This window comes from Sinohyriopsis cumingii, chromosome 15 (genome assembly GCF_028554795.1).
Source record: "Sinohyriopsis cumingii isolate HCF-2022 chromosome 15, ASM2855479v2, whole genome shotgun sequence".
Classification (NCBI taxonomy): Eukaryota; Metazoa; Mollusca; class Bivalvia; order Unionida; family Unionidae; genus Sinohyriopsis; species Sinohyriopsis cumingii.
In genome coordinates, this window is record NC_142975.1 from 56,196,830 (window position 1) to 56,213,903 (window position 17,074).

General features: G+C 38.2%; 1 protein-coding gene and 1 long non-coding RNA gene across 3 annotated transcripts in view; one reads left to right on the forward strand and one right to left on the reverse strand.

Moving 5' to 3' along the window:
• LOC149781838 (solute carrier family 12 member 9-like) overlaps positions 1-11,748 on the reverse strand; it is a 48,800-nt gene extending 37,052 nt beyond the window's left edge. The window contains exons 1-3 of the mRNA XM_089936026.1: positions 11,097-11,748; positions 6,711-6,845; positions 524-658 (exon numbers count right to left, since the gene is read on the reverse strand). Of these exons, the coding sequence (XP_089792152.1) occupies positions 524-658; positions 6,711-6,845; positions 11,097-11,349 (523 nt within the window). The 5' untranslated portion in view covers positions 11,350-11,748. The remainder of the gene's footprint in view (positions 1-523; positions 659-6,710; positions 6,846-11,096) is intronic.
• A 181-nt stretch (positions 11,749-11,929) lies between these two features.
• The window catches only part of LOC149781839 (uncharacterized), a 43,788-nt gene continuing 38,643 nt past the window's right edge, over positions 11,930-17,074 (forward strand). For both annotated transcript variants that reach the window (XR_016414800.1, XR_016414799.1), the window contains exon 1: positions 11,930-12,108. This is a non-coding gene — a long non-coding RNA (uncharacterized LOC149781839). The remainder of the gene's footprint in view (positions 12,109-17,074) is intronic.

Below are 17,074 nucleotides of genomic sequence, written 5' to 3' on the forward strand. Positions count from 1 at the left end.
ATACATTTCAGCATGCATGACACAATAAGGGTTTAATGGTACAATGCATTTCAACATGCATGATACAATAAGGGTTTAATGGTACAATGCATTTCAACATGCATGATACAATAAGGGTTTAATGGTACAATGCATTTCAACATGCATGACACAATAAGGGTTTAATGGTACAATGCATTTCAACATGCATGATACAATAAGGGTTCAATGGTACAATACATTTCAGCATGCATGACACAACAAGGGTTCAATGGTACAATGCATTTCAACATGCATGATACAATAAGGGTTTAATGGTATACTGCATTTCAACATGCATTATACAAAGGGTTCAATCGTACACTGCATTTTAGCATACATCTTACAATATGGATTAAACTGTATACTGTTTCACCTATTCTGAAGTTACTGATTTGCATACAGCTTTAACATCGATGTTACCATTTCCGTCCATATTAGCATAACTAAGTCTCACCTTTTTCAAACAAGATAGCATGGTAAAAAAAAAAATATGGAAGCTTACCATTGATTCCAAAGTTGTTGAGAACTCCCTCTACAAACGCACTAACATAAAGACCACAGGAGAAGATGTTTGCCACATAGTACATGAAGCCAATTGCACCCCCAAACTCCGGACCAAGAGCTCGGCTGATCATATCTTGAAATCGCTAAGAAAACTCTTGATGATCCAAACAATCATTGTGTATGAATAACTCAAAGGGAACTGGAGCAACCAAATTTCCTAGCCAAATATGCTTCTTTGAGAATACTTACCCAATCATAATAACTTGTAAATTAAGCCCTCCCAGATAATACTTTTAGTTAAAGGGAGCTAAAAAGTTGTGGCGTTTAGGCAGAGTGATCTCTCCTTGGTATAAACCTGTGAACCTCTCAATTACTACTGGAGAGTAAGGTATGCGTTCTATGGATGTAACTGTGGGGAGGCTGGGAGGGTTTATGTGTATCATGATTGAGTAAGTATTCTCGAAGAAACATATTTTACTAGGAAGAAATGGTTTCTTCTTTAAATACATTATCCAATCATAATACCTTAGAAGAATAGGTAAGAGGTGGAGGGAGGTACATTCCCTTACCCTGGAGATAACATCTCCTGCCCAGTATGGTATAATGGTATGTGAGACAGCTTCTAGGTAACCCAACTGCAGGGGTGGGGTGGAGTGTGTGTAATTTGGATTCCTAATGTTGCTTTAACAATTTTGAGATACCACTATAATGCCCGAGCTGGGTCTTGCAAGTGGCCTTGAAAGAGGTGTCATGATAAAAGTCTAGTTACCCAAAGAAGGAAGCCTGTTCTTGGCAATGAAAGAGGATACCGTCATGAGTAAAACTGACCCATCTTGTCAGAACTGCATGTAATTCAGGTCTGCTGATAGGGTATGTATTTTGCTAATTCTGCTCGCAATTGCTAATGCCATAAGGAAGCAAGTCTTGTACGAAAGGTGAGTCAAAGGTGCCCCTAAATGTAATTTAAAAAGTGTCTTTTTCCATCCAGGTTAGTACCCAAGATAAGTTCCACTTTGGGCACAGGGCTAGCATTTTTGGCCATGTATACTCAAAGTTGGAGAGAAGGTTGGATATAACCTTGTTTTGTGTGATATCCTCTCTTCCATTATGACAAAAGGTATCAGTGACTGTAGAGCAGTAAGCTTTTATCATACTTCGTACTTGATGCAAACTTTCTCTCTTCAAAGAGCCAGAGAAGGAAATGAGCTATTTGTGGTATAGATGCCTGGAGAGGTAAGATGTGTACATTTGTGCACCACTCAGTGAAAACATGCCATTTGCCTTCATATGCTTTCTGAGTGGATGGCCTTTTTGCTTGAGTGATTCTCTCCATGACTGGTTGTGAGAATTGTTTATTTGTGCGGGCCTGTTTAATATGATCCAAACGTGCAGGTTCAGTAGCTCTGGGTTGGGATGAAACAACCACTGTTGAAGTTGTTTGAGTAGATGCAGAAGAATCATAATTTTCTGAGGAGTTTCATCTATCCATGACTTCTCCCATCAGAGTGGTGCAATCTGGAATAGGCGACACCCTGATTCTCTTGTTTTCTGTGTCACATTTGGAATCAGAAGTGTTGGAGGGAAGGCATATGTGTCCAGGCCGTTCCAATCTATTGACAGAGCATCGACTTCCCAGGCTTTTGGGTCCAGAACTGGAGAGACAAAGGTTGGGAATTTGGTCAGTCCCACTGGGCACATATCTGAGTGAAAGCTGAGAGAATGAGACACCATTCTGTCTAGATTAGTTGATTGTTCCGGGACAAAGAATTGTCAAGTACGTTTAGGCATCTTGGGATATGATAAACTAGTACGTGGATTTGATGTTGACAACACTATTTTAGAATTTTCCACACTGGTTAGGGGACTTGGTTCCTCCTTGTCATTTAAGATAGGCCACCATTGTAGAGTTGTCAGAACGAGGACTCCCTTTCCATTTCAATAGTCCTGAAACCATTGAATGGCTTTCACAATGACCTTCATCTCTAGAATACTGATATGAAGATGTCATTCCTGGTGAGACCACGCACTGCTGGCTTCCTGAAAGGATGGCAGTAGGGGGGCTTCCCAGCCTTCTGTACTTGTATCAATACTGACAGTAATCTCTGGCAGTTGTACTTGCAGAGGTGTACCTGCCCCAATTTTCCGTAGATGGTACCTCAATTGTGTGCAGATGGTGAGGGGTTTATCAGGTGGGCAAACGTTGGCCTCAACTGGGACAGAAGAATCATTTGCAATGGGCACATATAAAGGTGACTTAGGACAATGAGGTCTGCTCCAACTTTGAGCAAGCCTAGTATGTGAAGGAATTCCCATGCAGACAGAGCTTTTCTGGAAAGTAAAGAAGCCACCATGATTCAGATTTTCAATGCCAGTTACTGAGGGAGACAAACTATGTTTGCCTGTGTACTGAACTGCATACCTAGGTGAACAAATTGTTGTGATGGTACTAGGTAGGATTTTTCCTTGTTGACAAGAAAGCCCAGACTGGAAAGCAGTATAACAAGAATTATCATCTCATGTTCTAAGATATAACTCACCTGATGTTTCTGCAGGATGTCGTCCAGGTAACTACATGATGCTGCCATAGAAGAGGTCCGGACATGCACATTACTTGGTTATTCAGACATGTGAAGATCTCAGGGCTAATGTTAAGTCAAAATGAAAGCACTCTGAATTGGTACGCAATGTCATTGTAGGTGAAGTGCAGGAACTTCCTGGAAGCCTTTTGAACAGGGACATGAACATATGTATCTTTTAAGTCAACACTGGTTGCAAAATCTCCCTCTTGGGTGGCATTCAAAATGTGCTGCGGTGTTTTCATCGAGAACCAAGGGGTGTGAATGAAGTGATTGAGGGCACTTAGGTCCAAAAAACGTCTGGGATAAAACCCTGGAGAATTTGTGTTTTGAATGAGTTCTACTCCCCTTTTCTGTAGAAAGTCATTTAATTCTTGCTGCAAGGTGATGACTTGGGATCCATTGGGATATTTGTAACTGTTGGGACTCTGGATAGAGGTGGAGGAGTGTTTAAAGTGATGCGCAGATCCTTGGAAACCATTTGTCAATTCCATGGATCATTGTGGCAAATCTTGTCCCATTCAGCAGCAAAGAATTGGAACCTTCCTCCTACTGGGATGTGTTGAAAGGGCGGAGTGGAGATAACATTATTTTTTGAGAGGAGGCTGTTGGGAGAACAAATGTTGGAGCAGATGATAGGACCCTCACTGTTTCATCTGCTTTGGTTTGCAAGAACTGTGGCTTTGGCTGGGTGTAGCTTTGATAGGACAGTTGTACGGATGTTTGTGTATTATGTGTGGCCCTTGTGTCCTTTTGTTGATTTCCCATAATATCCCTGTATCGCTGAGGTTGCATCGGAGGGAAATTGGTCTCCTTGGTAGCTTGTTTGTGGACTTCTTCAATCTAGCCATAAAACAAAAGGTTAGAGGATAAAGGCTGTGCTCATAGTTTGACCTTACGGTGATCCTTCAGGAAAGTGGAGGTAGAGAGCACGGAGTTGTGTTCTGCCAATTGTAAATTTCTAGCTGCAGTTACAACAATGGCCAAAGTGTGGTGAGCAGCTCTGTTCAGTACTCTGACCATTCTTGAAAGGTATTCGGAGTGGGAGAAAATAAGCTATGTTCTGCCTGTTGGAAGACAGCCATAGAGACGAAGTCCAACACAAAACCCATGGCTATGATACTGCACACTAACAGCTAAGTGTCTTTAAAGGCCAAACAATCCATATATATAGAGTGTGGCTTTGTCATTGCCAAAGTGGCAATATCATGGTCGATTGCTCAGATTTCCACATGAAATACTTGTTTATGGCAAAGTTAGAACCGCCAACAAAAGTTTGATGGGAGTGACTTTTGTGAGAACAAAAGTTGGTTGATGCTTGGATCTTGGATGAAGGCAGTTCAGAATGTCTGTATCTCTCCCAGAGTGCGGAAGCAATCTGAAGTTGGGTTCTTCCTTTTCATCATAAGATCAACAGATGCTGGTGCTCTGGTTCAGGTAGTTCAAGGAGATGGAGGAGGAGGGCAGGACTCTGGGGGCAAAAGGCAGAAAACTTCCTCGATGGGGACTTGGAAAGTTGAATCTTCTCATGACATCATATAGTCTAGAACTGATGACCTCACCTGAGAGCAAGCATCATTGCCTTTGGTGGCATGAGGTGAGGCTAAAGACCCCCACAATGCCTGGGACTTAGCTGGCAAAGAGTGATGAAGTGTGCCACTCACTAGAACTTGCTGAGTGCATGAATTAGAAACTGTGACTTCCAAATGGTCACTGATTAAGGTACTCTTCTTGTGGCAGAGTGTCAAGATGTCTTCCTCCTTCGCTTTGTGTTTCTGTGCTTTGTACATGGTTCTATTCTGTAAGAGAAATAGAGCATAACGTATAAAACTGTGTAGCCGGGCTCCTGTTTTTAATGTAATATCAGTGCAGAGCTATATCTTAAAAAAGTTGGCACAGAAATAGATAATAGTATAATAAGCATACAGGTAAATATATTGACAATACCACCTGTAGGAAGGAGAAATTACAAGGCTGTTGGCATACACCAGTCTTGTTTAGATACTGACTGGGTGCAGAGCTATATCAAATGATGGTTACTGGAAAATAGTAACAGATGATCTAAATTCCAATACTACCAGTAGGAAAGGTCAGGGGCAGCATGTGTTAAGTAAGATCATTAAAGCGTGGTGTCCAAACACTAAGAATGCCTTGGTAGAGAAATTAGTGATAACAAATGAACTAATAAAGGAATGCAGTGTTAAGCTATAATTTACAATGCTACCTACAGTAAGGTTCAAAGATGGCCTGTACAAGTAAAATCACTGAAGACTGGTACCCAGCCACCAAGAATGCCTTGGTAAAGAAAGCTCACCTGTATATACCAGTAAAGATGAAATTATGCACATATAAAGAGTTTCTTACAGACATCAGGACTTGCACATATATAAAAAATATTGTAGCCCGAACCTCTCCTGTGAAGTTGCATAGGCTAACCATGCAAGTGACAAAGTGCCCTTATATATGAAAAGATAAAAAAGTATTAGCAAATTGAAATGCAGAACTTATTAGCACAGGGAAGAGAGAAAAGTTGGAAATAGATAGTAAGCATACTTTTCTTATAGGTGAAAAGACTCCTCCAACTTAAAATGATGTGCTTCCAAAGTTTAAATGTGCTTTGCGAGGTCTCTCCTAGTGAAAGAACATGCTGCTTCGCATGAGCAGAAGTAACAACTAAGAGGTTCATATGTTTTGCCACTAATCGTTATACCAAGGGGAGGTCACTTTGCCTGACCACAACCTAGGTCAGCAGACAACTTTTACATCCCATTAGCTGAAAGTATTATCAGGTAAGCTGGATCTGCAAGGCAGAAGTAATTCTTCTAAGGTATTATGATTGGATAAAGTATTTAAAGAATAAATTTTGCACAATAAGAATGGTGGCAATCAAATATCAGTTTAATGATTTAAATGTACTGTAAGACCAAAAACAATATTTTTGTTACTCATTACAGCTCTCATTCTTTTAAAATCTTCTGTGAAAACAATATTACCTGTCTGGACAGTGTAAGGCAAATATACTACTGACAGCAGGACATAATCCTCACAGTGAATTATCTCCTCTAGCAAAGATAATGCCAATGCCCCAATAATGCAAATTTGGTGTTAAAACACCATCTAAAGAAACCTGTCCACTTTAATTCACACTGTTTTTATATTATTTTGGCCAAATACTGTATGCAGTGGGAAAATGTAATCTTACACACAGAGACGAAGAGAGTTGACACCGTTACAAGGTAGCATGTGGAAGATATCACAATACACCAATAACATCCCAAAGATGAGATGAATTGCTTTACATAGCCTGGTTGTTTATACCATCTTTTTTATATGATTTCAATCTCTGATTAGAGAACAAAGGTAGGATAGTTTAAATTTTTTTTTCCAATTCTTGCTACATTTTCAGTACTAACTCAAAAATTAAAGTGTATTATATTTCTTTCAAAAGCAGTTTTTTGTTGTTGCCATAGTCAAGATTTTTCTTCAAATTAAAGTGTAAAGTTCTGCTAATTAGTAATTAATCTCTGGTGACACATTAGGTCTTTAAAACCCAAGATGTTAATGATTGAAACTTGAAGATCATTATACATTCATAGTAACCAAGGATACAGTAGGCTCCACCCCCTTCCACAGCGCCATTGGTGGATATAGCACAGATCGAGAATGTTGTGAGGAAGAGAATAATGTATGCCAACACAAGCTGTATGACAGTCTCCAAAAGGCCAGCCTGCCCTACCACAAAACCTGGAAAATAAAATGTACACACCAATGGATACATAATAGTATGTAGGAGTCTTAAATCTAAATGCAGAAATATGAATAACTGCTATTCTAAGAAATAATACTTCTCTGTTTTATGACTTAAATTCTTGCTGGTCATGATGTTCAGCTGACAATATATGGTGGTTCCTCTCTGTTACAAAACCCTGCTAGTACAAATTATGGACATAACATCCCATTTTTGCCACAAATTTTCTTGAAATGTGATATCATTTCACTATAACAGTTTGTTATAATGAACAATTCATTAGGATCCGAACTTCATGGGATTTACGCCACATAAACAACAAATATTTGTTCAAACTTCATTTAATGAATCATCAAATCATGAGTGGAAAAAATCATAAAATAATTAACTCATCTGTCCAAAACTCTTTTTAAATAGCACCCAAAAAACGAGATGGCAAAAATTTCCTAAGTTTGCCAGGCTTCCAGTAAATGGATTTTCTCATCTTTGTGCTACCATAAACAACCTTTTATTTGTTATTACATCAATGGATGTTTAGCACTCCAATCAAAAAAGAAGTCTCTTGTCAATAAAAAGATGTCATACATTCAACACAACTGACATTAACCAACTGTTTCGGGGTATGACTATGTACAACCATGCCAGAATCATACACACAAGCTTATAAATCGAGTTCAACTGAAAACAACACAGACCAAGAGATGCCATCACATAAGGGTCTGGCAGATCTGGGTCTATTGTAGTTTGTTAGAACAAAACAACACAAACCCTGATCTGCTGGCACATTATCATGATGACAGATCAGGGTCTATGTTGTTTCCAGGCGGACTTGATTTATGAACAAGTTTTTTTTTACAGTACTTAGCCATGACACATTTTACTTTTTCCAAGCAATCAACATTTTTGCATCTAAGGTTACAGATTTTTTGTTGACTACATAGCTGTAACTTAAGTAAAATGTATTTGGGAATTATAACACTCATGTATGTATATATGTTAATGACAGACACATATCACACTATAATTTCCAAGTCTCATTTGCAATTCTTGTTACAATTATATTTATATACAAAAATTTGAATTTGGTAGTCATTTATTCATTCTTATAACATAACTAATTTTTAAAACAATGTGAGTCATACAATCATGTGATAATATCATGTGATAATACTGGAGTGAAGACAGCTTAGGGAGCCTTGGAGAGCTCAGTACTGGAATCATGACAAGAAGGATACAAGTTCAAATCCTGACTTGACTTGGCAGGATCTGCTGCTGTGGCATAAAGTCTTTTTGCAGGGCCCTTAACTCTTACTGTCTTTGCATAATATAACCTTTCAAAGGCTGATGTGCCATTTAATTACCAGTATTCATTCATTAATTTAAGACTGCCAATAAAACAGACATACCTCCCAGATGCTGTAAATTGTATCCGTACATGTATAACCCTGATCAATAAAATAAGCTTGATGTAAACAACAAATTTTTGTAAAATCACCAATATATTACTACTTTACATTGAAAATTTCAGGAACCTATTTGGTACAGTTATAACTGCAGTCATTTTTCATGAGACTTTCAAACTTGAATTTAAATCCATATTTTAGATGGCTTTAATCAATTTAAATTCACATTTCAATCTCATTCTTTAAGACAATTAAAAGTTCCATGTCCTAATGACAGAATGAGGTTCAAACAACCTCTGTTTGGTTGGCAGTGAGACAAGTCCAGTTGCAAAGGGATACTATTGGCTTTCATAAGGCAATGACAATTTTATTTTAAATTATACATTTTTGAAAAGCATTTCAACTTTTGCACTACTTTAAGTCACATACAAAATAAACTGTTTTGAAAGTTTCTACAGACAAAATGCAAATTCTTTCTGGTGAGTCAACTTCACCATCTCAGTGCTCAAAAGTAACATCAAGTCTTGCATGCTGTCATGTTCACAGAGTTAGGTTTATTTTGTATAGTCTTTATTCATTAACTGATTCACAGGAAACAAGGGAAGATGCACTCTTTGTTATCAGTGAATAACTAAGGTTGGAACCTGGTTGTTGACCAACAGATTATCTGTATCCTGTCCTGTTTGTCCTTGGCCTGTAATACTGTAACTCTGCTAAAAACGTGTCAGCAAAGTTAACGCATCATATGATCCAATTTTAAAACTGTCTTTTGCAGTGGAGGAAACCTTAGAGTCTGATATAATCACTGACCTTGGATAGGTGTCCTTGCAATTGTCAGAAATGATGGCCGACCTCAGCAATGAAAGCTCTGCCTCCTCATTACCATAGCAATTAATGTAGCAGTCTTACTCATTACCATAGCAATTAATGTAGCAGTCTTACTCATTACCATAGCAATTAATGTAGCAGTCTTACTCATTACCATAGCAATTAATGTAGCAGTCTTACTCATTACCATAGCAATTAATGTAGCAGCCTTACTTATCAGCATATCAATTAATGTAGTGCTTTTACTCATTACCAAAGCAATTAATGTAGCATTTTTATTAATCAACATAGCAATTAATGTAGCATTTTTAATCAGCATAATTAATATAGCTTTTTACTCATTACCAAAGCAATTAATGTAGCATTTTTATTAATCAACATAGCAATTAATGTAGCATTTTTACTTGTTACCATAGCAATTAATGTAGCACTCTGATTCATTACGAGGGAAAGAAACTCCTATTGAAAGTAAAATTAATTGTAAGTATAAACATAAAACATGTAAAGAAGAAAACTGGATGAGAAGTTAAAACTGGGATGTGCACAATATAGTCATTGTGTTAAAAGTGTCATTAAAATTAACAAAAACAACACTCGGATGTGCATGATGTAGTCACCGTCTTACAAAATGCATTATAACAAACAAAACAAAACCCAGATGTGCAAGATATAGTCAGCATCTTAAAAGTGCCATTAAAACTTAAGACCCCCCCCCACAAAAATGGGATGTGTATGATATAGCCAATGTGTCCAAAGTGCCTTGAAAATGAACAAAAACAAAAGTGGGATGTGCATGATGAACTATACTATTGAATAAAACTCGATTATTTACTAAATATGACTACATTTGTTAACAAACCAAACGACATGAGAATAGTGCTAAGGTGCAGAAAATCTAATAACACTAATTGGAAAGCAGTATGCCAAGGCATACAGGCCAACTAAATATATCAACAAATAACATTCATACACACAAAAACAACAACACTCACACTCTTATAGTTTACTAAAAAGCATATATCACTTTGGCAATAATAATTCTCTCCAAATTATACACTAGGATTAAATATGGTCACTAAACCTAATAAATTTGATCTAACTAGTGCTGTCCAACATAAACAAAGGGAACAATAACAACTCTACACTCATAAAAAGCACCACATGTGGACAAAGTTGACCCTGGCAAAGGCAATACGTGAAAACACATCTAATCATACTGGGAGGGAAACCAGCACGGAAGATCAATAGTCTCATGGGATGAGAGTACCAACCTAAGTTCTAGGCCAGGGTGGCCATGGCCCAGGCCCATTGCCAGCCCAGGCAAAGGACAAAGCTGCCCAGTCTACATTGCGATAAAGTAACTCAGAAATACGACGAACAAAACCAAAAGCAATCCCTACAAAATTTATAAAATTATCCTCATAACAAAAATACAAACAATACTATTGGGTGGACAGGGAAACTACACCTACACATTCCTTTTTGGATAAATATGGGTGTCACATCTGTGTCCTTATCAGCTGTATGTGCTGGGATGGGAACCAGAAGTGTCAACAAAAAAATTATGTAAAAAAAAAATTGATTACAACAAACAAAAACAACACTGCTAAAAGGTCTGGATTTCAATCTTCACCTTCATACATATTAACTCTCTACTTATAAAACTTGATTTCAAGTTACTAAACCATTATTTAGGGTATCATCTAGGATATATTTCCAACCCGTGTTAGATATTGGGACAGTTATAATATTAGTATTCCTCCCTTCCTTTGTTGATGACGAAAGAAAAGTCGATTCCAATAGCAACAGATCTCGGTTTATCTACATGTCAGACTAGGCTGCGATATCGCAGCTAGGATCACACCCAACAAACATGTACAAACATTTAACAATAACATGGGGTGAGGAAGGTAAGAGGAAAGGTACTATTAAACCAACCACGAAATGTGCAGGCCATAGTAAGGTAAACAACTCTTTATCTGGCATTAATTCCCAAAACAAACGGTACTACTCTACCTGTTCGCTGAAATATACATGTGCTGAACATTGACAGCGCAATCGGGCAAAACACTCCTGCGAATGTACCCAAAGTTCTTCGGCTAACATTTGGCGTGGTACTTGGGCTCCTGGTTCCTATATTAATGCTCAGACTTCGCTTGAGTCGCCAGATCATGGGTGACCTAATCAACGGTGCAGTTTCTTCACTCTCCGATAAACTTTCTGAATTAATAAAGTGGTTTTGATCCATATTGATCTCTGCTGCGCTCATTTTCACGATTTAGCACTCCAAAAGTCCTTTGGATTAAAGTTAAACTTGTAATCAAAAGTGCAATGGCTTACATACGATGCTTAAGTAATATCCTCTACTCTCACTATGTCTGCATATTTTCATTGCACTTCCTGATTCTTCTGTGTTATACACTGGAGTCAACTTGTTTTTTAATTGTGAAAACGAAACATACGACTTATCACATGACGGTGAGAAACTATCTAACAATAACCCGCCAATTGCATGTTGAGGTCCAATGAGGTATGACACCAGTTTGAACCAGTTGTTTTTACAGGACCGTTTTCACATTACAGCTGATCAAATGAAGTGCTTCATTGGCCTGGTCAACTCCCCCTTTTACACTGACACTGGAAATGTCATTGCCCTTTAAACTTCTAGCTGTCTTAATATAGCGACATGTACGTTTATATATTTATGCTAATTTTAGGAGGTCAGGACATGCACCAACGAATCGGAATGGCCTCGGTTTTTTCCATTAAGTAGAGACAGAAGCCTCGATATAGTTAGTCACCATTAAAAACTATGTTCTGAACTACTTTTGTTCACATGGATGCGAAAGGACACGTTAGACCAAGTCACAATCGGAATCTCTTGGCCTTTGCTGTTGTAAAATATGTGGTGCACTGCGAAAGGGGCAAGTCAGCAAGAAGCCGTGTAACTCGTCGACACTTAAATATATTTTAACTATGGGTGACTATACTAGGAAAGATACACATGTGAACAATATTCTTTACACAGGTACATACATTTCAGCATAAGTCGTATGTATTATATATATATATATATATATATATATATATATATATATATATATATATATATATATATATATATATATCGAATAAGATTTGGACATATTATTTATGGATATAAAGTTTTCTATTCAGAGGCTTTAATATGTCATTCCAGTTCGTCAAGAAAAAATTTCTTTAATGATGTTTTTTTAAAAGTAGCAAGTGAATTTGAATTAAGTATCCCCAGTGGTAAGGAATTCCACAGAGTAGGTGCTGATATAGTAAATGAGCTTTTGTAATTGTTGGTTTTTCGATCACTGAGATCGTTGTTAGTCGTCGAGGATGGAGACAAAGTCACAGTTGTAACAAGGACCCAGGTGAAATTGTCGGAACGCCATTCAGTACATCTTACCTGCCGTATACACCATTCTGCTACTAGTATTACGGTATCCTTTTTTTATGAAGCTGAGAAAGACAATAGTAGTGTAGTGGGATACCTTACGAACAATGGGAAAATACATTACAGACACCCCTTGGGAACATTTGCGGAGAAGATTTTTCAGATCACCCTGGGAACGTTTACGGACAATGGGAAATGAATATGGGGAATATTGGGACTGTATACGGAGAAGGGAAAGTTGGTTTGTTGCATAGGATACCGAGTAGCGAATAAGTTTCAGCTAGTTCAGTGGGTAGCGGATGGCGGGTAAGTTCAGTTAGTTCATAAACTATACCAATAAACAGCGTTTGGTGGGGCGGGACATAGGACACATACATACATTGCTGAACATCAATCTATCACACAAACAACTAAACAACCGACTAAATAAAACTTTAGGCAAGAAAGCAAATCTTTTCGAGGCATATGAGTGGCCCTGAAAAGTGCCTTTTGATTTCTCTAATTTCTTCTTTTCCTCCACCAACCTCTTATTTTCTCTCCTACATTCTTCTTCTCTTTCTTCTCTTCTTTCTCCTTCTCTTCCTCATATTGTTTCCTCTTCTCATTTTTCTGTTCTTTTTCTATTTGTTCATTCTAGGCTCTCATCCTCTTTTTTCCCGCTTCACCCTCCTTCTCCTCCTTTTCATGTTTCAATAACTCTCTTTCTTTCGTCTTTCTCAGATTGTTTGTTTCCATCTTCATTCGATGGGAGTATAAGAATAATGATCATCATTTAGTTTGACGAACATCTCCCCCACCCTACCCAGATCGTCGACTGCTTCCTACAGCGTCTTCATTTTGTCGATTGTGTTACAAGCCATCTTCTTTGGTTATTCCGTAGAATGGCGCGAATGTCTTGTCTTTTAAATTAAAGTGGTGTGCGTCAGTATGGACATGTACCACTGTTTAATTGTGCCATGGGCACATTTTTAATTACTCCTGAGGGAAGGAATTGTGCCACATCCCCCAGGCTTTAATGTACTCACCGAGTAGTTTTTAATTCTAGCTGTTAGGTTGTAGGACTATTTGTCCCTAACAACCTAAATGTAAGGCTTTTACATGAGTGGGAACAGTGGAAGCACGCACTCGTGTTAGTCATGTTAGATTTAACTGCCCCAGGTGTCAACCCAAGCAGTATGTAACGCCCGCTGCGATTGGTCGGCAGCGATGACGTCACATTAGGACACCTGGTCGTGTGGCAGGTGGAAATCGTTCCACTTACTGCCACGTGTACAATGTCCGAGAATGTAGAAGGAGGGAAAGGCACTCGGCAAGCCAGCCATGGATGTTGTGTACTTCATGAAACGCTAGCCCGTACAGCAGCAGGGAAGGCGTACAGACCAGGTGGCTCAGACCGAAATAACCCTCCCACCAAACATTTCTCCGTAGAAGCCTCAGATTTCAAAAATAACGCCTCCTACGAAAATTAATCCGCAAAATTCCGACCCAAAGTGCATTTTCAGACATAAAAAAAAAACAGCATTTTTTGGGGGGGATATTGTAAAATTTATTTGTGATTGCAAATTTGGGCTGCGGATATTAATTTTATTTCACAATAAAACAATATCTTTGAAAATAAGATGAGCCGGAAAACTAGCACAGTTGGAGAACCTCATTCTGCCAGATTAGCGCGAGAGCAATTAGCGGCATTAAAGAAGTTTATTCCGACAAAACAATTATTTAAGAAAAATGTTCGTGGTTACGAAGATATGCAACATGGAATTTTAGAAACTTCGGCAAAATGGTTGAAGCCAGTTACTAAAACAATTGAACAAACTGTATATGGTGACGAAAAAGATAAGGAAGATGAGGAAGCCAGAAAACGTGGAATTTTTCGTGCGTTGAAAGGTATTGAGGAGCAATCACGAACGTTACCCGATCGATTAGCAATAGCAGCAGCGGCAGCGCAACAGGGTGGACAACCTGCAATTGCCTTTAAAGTAGGTCGTAAAGGAAAAACTGAAGCAAGACCTAGAGGGAGAAAACCTGGAGTAAAAAAAAGGAAATTTGATATCGATGATTTAAGAGAAAATTTCACCGATGAGGGATGGAATATAATATCACAACCGCTATCTACGATATATAGTTTAGATCAATTTGGTCAACTTGCTGAAGATATGTTCAGTATTCGAAATGATTATTTGTCTGATATAGGAAGAGAAAGATATCCAACTCGTAAAAGTTGGTTTAGTATGTTATTTAGAATTTATGATGGAAAAACGCAAGCGAGTGAAAGGGATCCATCTTTTAGAAGATTTATGGCAGCAGCAGACGATAGATATGATCATAATAAACAAATGGCGGAAGAAAGAAAACAGCAAGAGAAAGAAAGAAAACAGCAAGAGAAAGAAAGAAAACAACAAGAAAGAAAAGAAAAAACTAAAACACGAGGAAGAAAAGCAGCACCACAGGAAGATATTCAACTACAGGAGCCAATATTTCAACCAGAGGAATTAGGAGCTAGACCAAAGGAAGATATTCCACCACAGAAAAAAGAAAGAAAATCAAGAAAGAAAAAAGATCAGAGTGATGAACCAATAATTGTTCCCGAATATGTACCATCACCGGCTAGTAGTTCGTTTATTTTTAGTCCTAGAATATCTGCTAAAAATTATTTGGATGAAAACATGTTGCATTTAACTCGCAACTATGATTCAACAGTTCAGATGGCTGCGGATAATTCTCCGGAAAATAAAAGATTACTTTTGCGAAAAGATATTGATGTTGATAAAATTGACGAAATTGATTGGCTAGCAATGATGTATTTTGGTAGTATAGAAAAACCAGTAAAATATGATGATGAAAATTTTAGAAAATTTTCATCAGATGTTATTCAATATAGAGCTGCGAGTGCGAGAAAGACAATTTCGCCACCTAAAAGTAAAAGTTCATCACCTAAAAGTAAAAGTTCGTCACCTAAAGATAAAGGTTCACCACCTAAAAGTGATAGTCCTGAATCATTTTCCTTTGATCTTCATCACCCTCTTCTCTCTCCTACATTATATCCAAGGGAACCTTCTGCATTCCCCTCTTGGCGACCCCCACCTGTGGAACCAACAGCGTCAAACTACAGGGGTCCCACTGAAAAACCAACAAGATGGGGAATCGACCCCGGGGAGGGTGCAACACTTAGGGGCGGTTCACCTTCACCTCCACCAGAAATATATTTACCACTGACGTCGTCGTCTAGTTCGTCAGGAGAAGTATTTAAGGATCCAGAAAAGAAAGGAGGCGGATATTCAGTTTGCCCTGACAGTGTTGTCAACGACGTATCTCGCCTCGAAGTATTAATCGGAGGAAAACGAGCCGGAAATAACTCCCGTGAGATAGTCAACGAAGCATCAGATATTTGTCAGCGATTATTCCGTGGTGGTATCATTAATTCTCACATTTATAAAGAGTTTGTCGATGAACTCATCGATTAAATCAACACAATTGAAATAATATGATTGTTCATAAACATCAACGCAGACCTAATCAGGTCCGCATAGTAAACTCTCGATTGCCAGTATACAAATATATTCACGGTAATGGATTTGGCGATATCATTGGAAGTCTTGTCACGCGAGTAATACCTAAAATTGGACCAATGGTAAAACAACTAGGATTAAAAGCAATAGGAAAGATAGGTGAGACTGCTGTTTCTGGTATTGGTAATTTGGCTAGTAAAGGCTTCAACGCTATCAAAAATAAAATATTAAGTTTAGTACGTAAAAAACAACCCGTCAAATTACCCATTACCAGCGAAATGCCACCCGAAGTCAGTAAGGCCATAAATGATGCGGCAAATAAAAAAATAAATGATCTAGCACAGGAAGCTGCTATAACAAATCTAGCACAGGAAGTTGCTAAGACAAATCTAGCGCAGGATGTTGCTAGGACAAATCTAGCAAATACAAGTTTTGTTTCAGGCGATGGTCTTCGTTTTAGACGATATTATTAATAATAAATGTTCTCACAAGTGTCAAATGAAGTATTTGACATGGATGAACCAGTAGGTAGGGATACATCAGTGCGAGATTTCCAGTATTTCTCGTACGACACAGTTACACCAAATACTGATAATCGCCTGGAAATTCAAGTTCACGATACAACAAGATATTTTCTTCCATCTGAGGCATATATCGAAGTTACCGGTGAAATTACTAGAGACGACGGTGTTACTCTCTATGGAGCAGATTTTAGAGTCGGATTTGTTAATAACGGTATTATGGCATTATTCAAGAGCGCCACTTACATGATTGATGGAAAAGAGATTGAGTCAATTACCAATGATGTTGATTTAGCAACAACGATAATAGGTCTAGCGAGATACTCGGATGATTTTACCAGATCAGCTGGTCCGGGTATGATGTTTGCCAAAGATAATTCTGATCGTCCCGATAATAGACCGCTTGATATCGGACAACCTAGAGATCGCGCCGCCCCCCCAGTCCTTATTAATACTGTCCAAGATCTTCCCCTCGGCACTAATCCTGATTATAATCTTGGATTTGCCACGAGAAAATCCATGTTGTGGGATATACGTAGA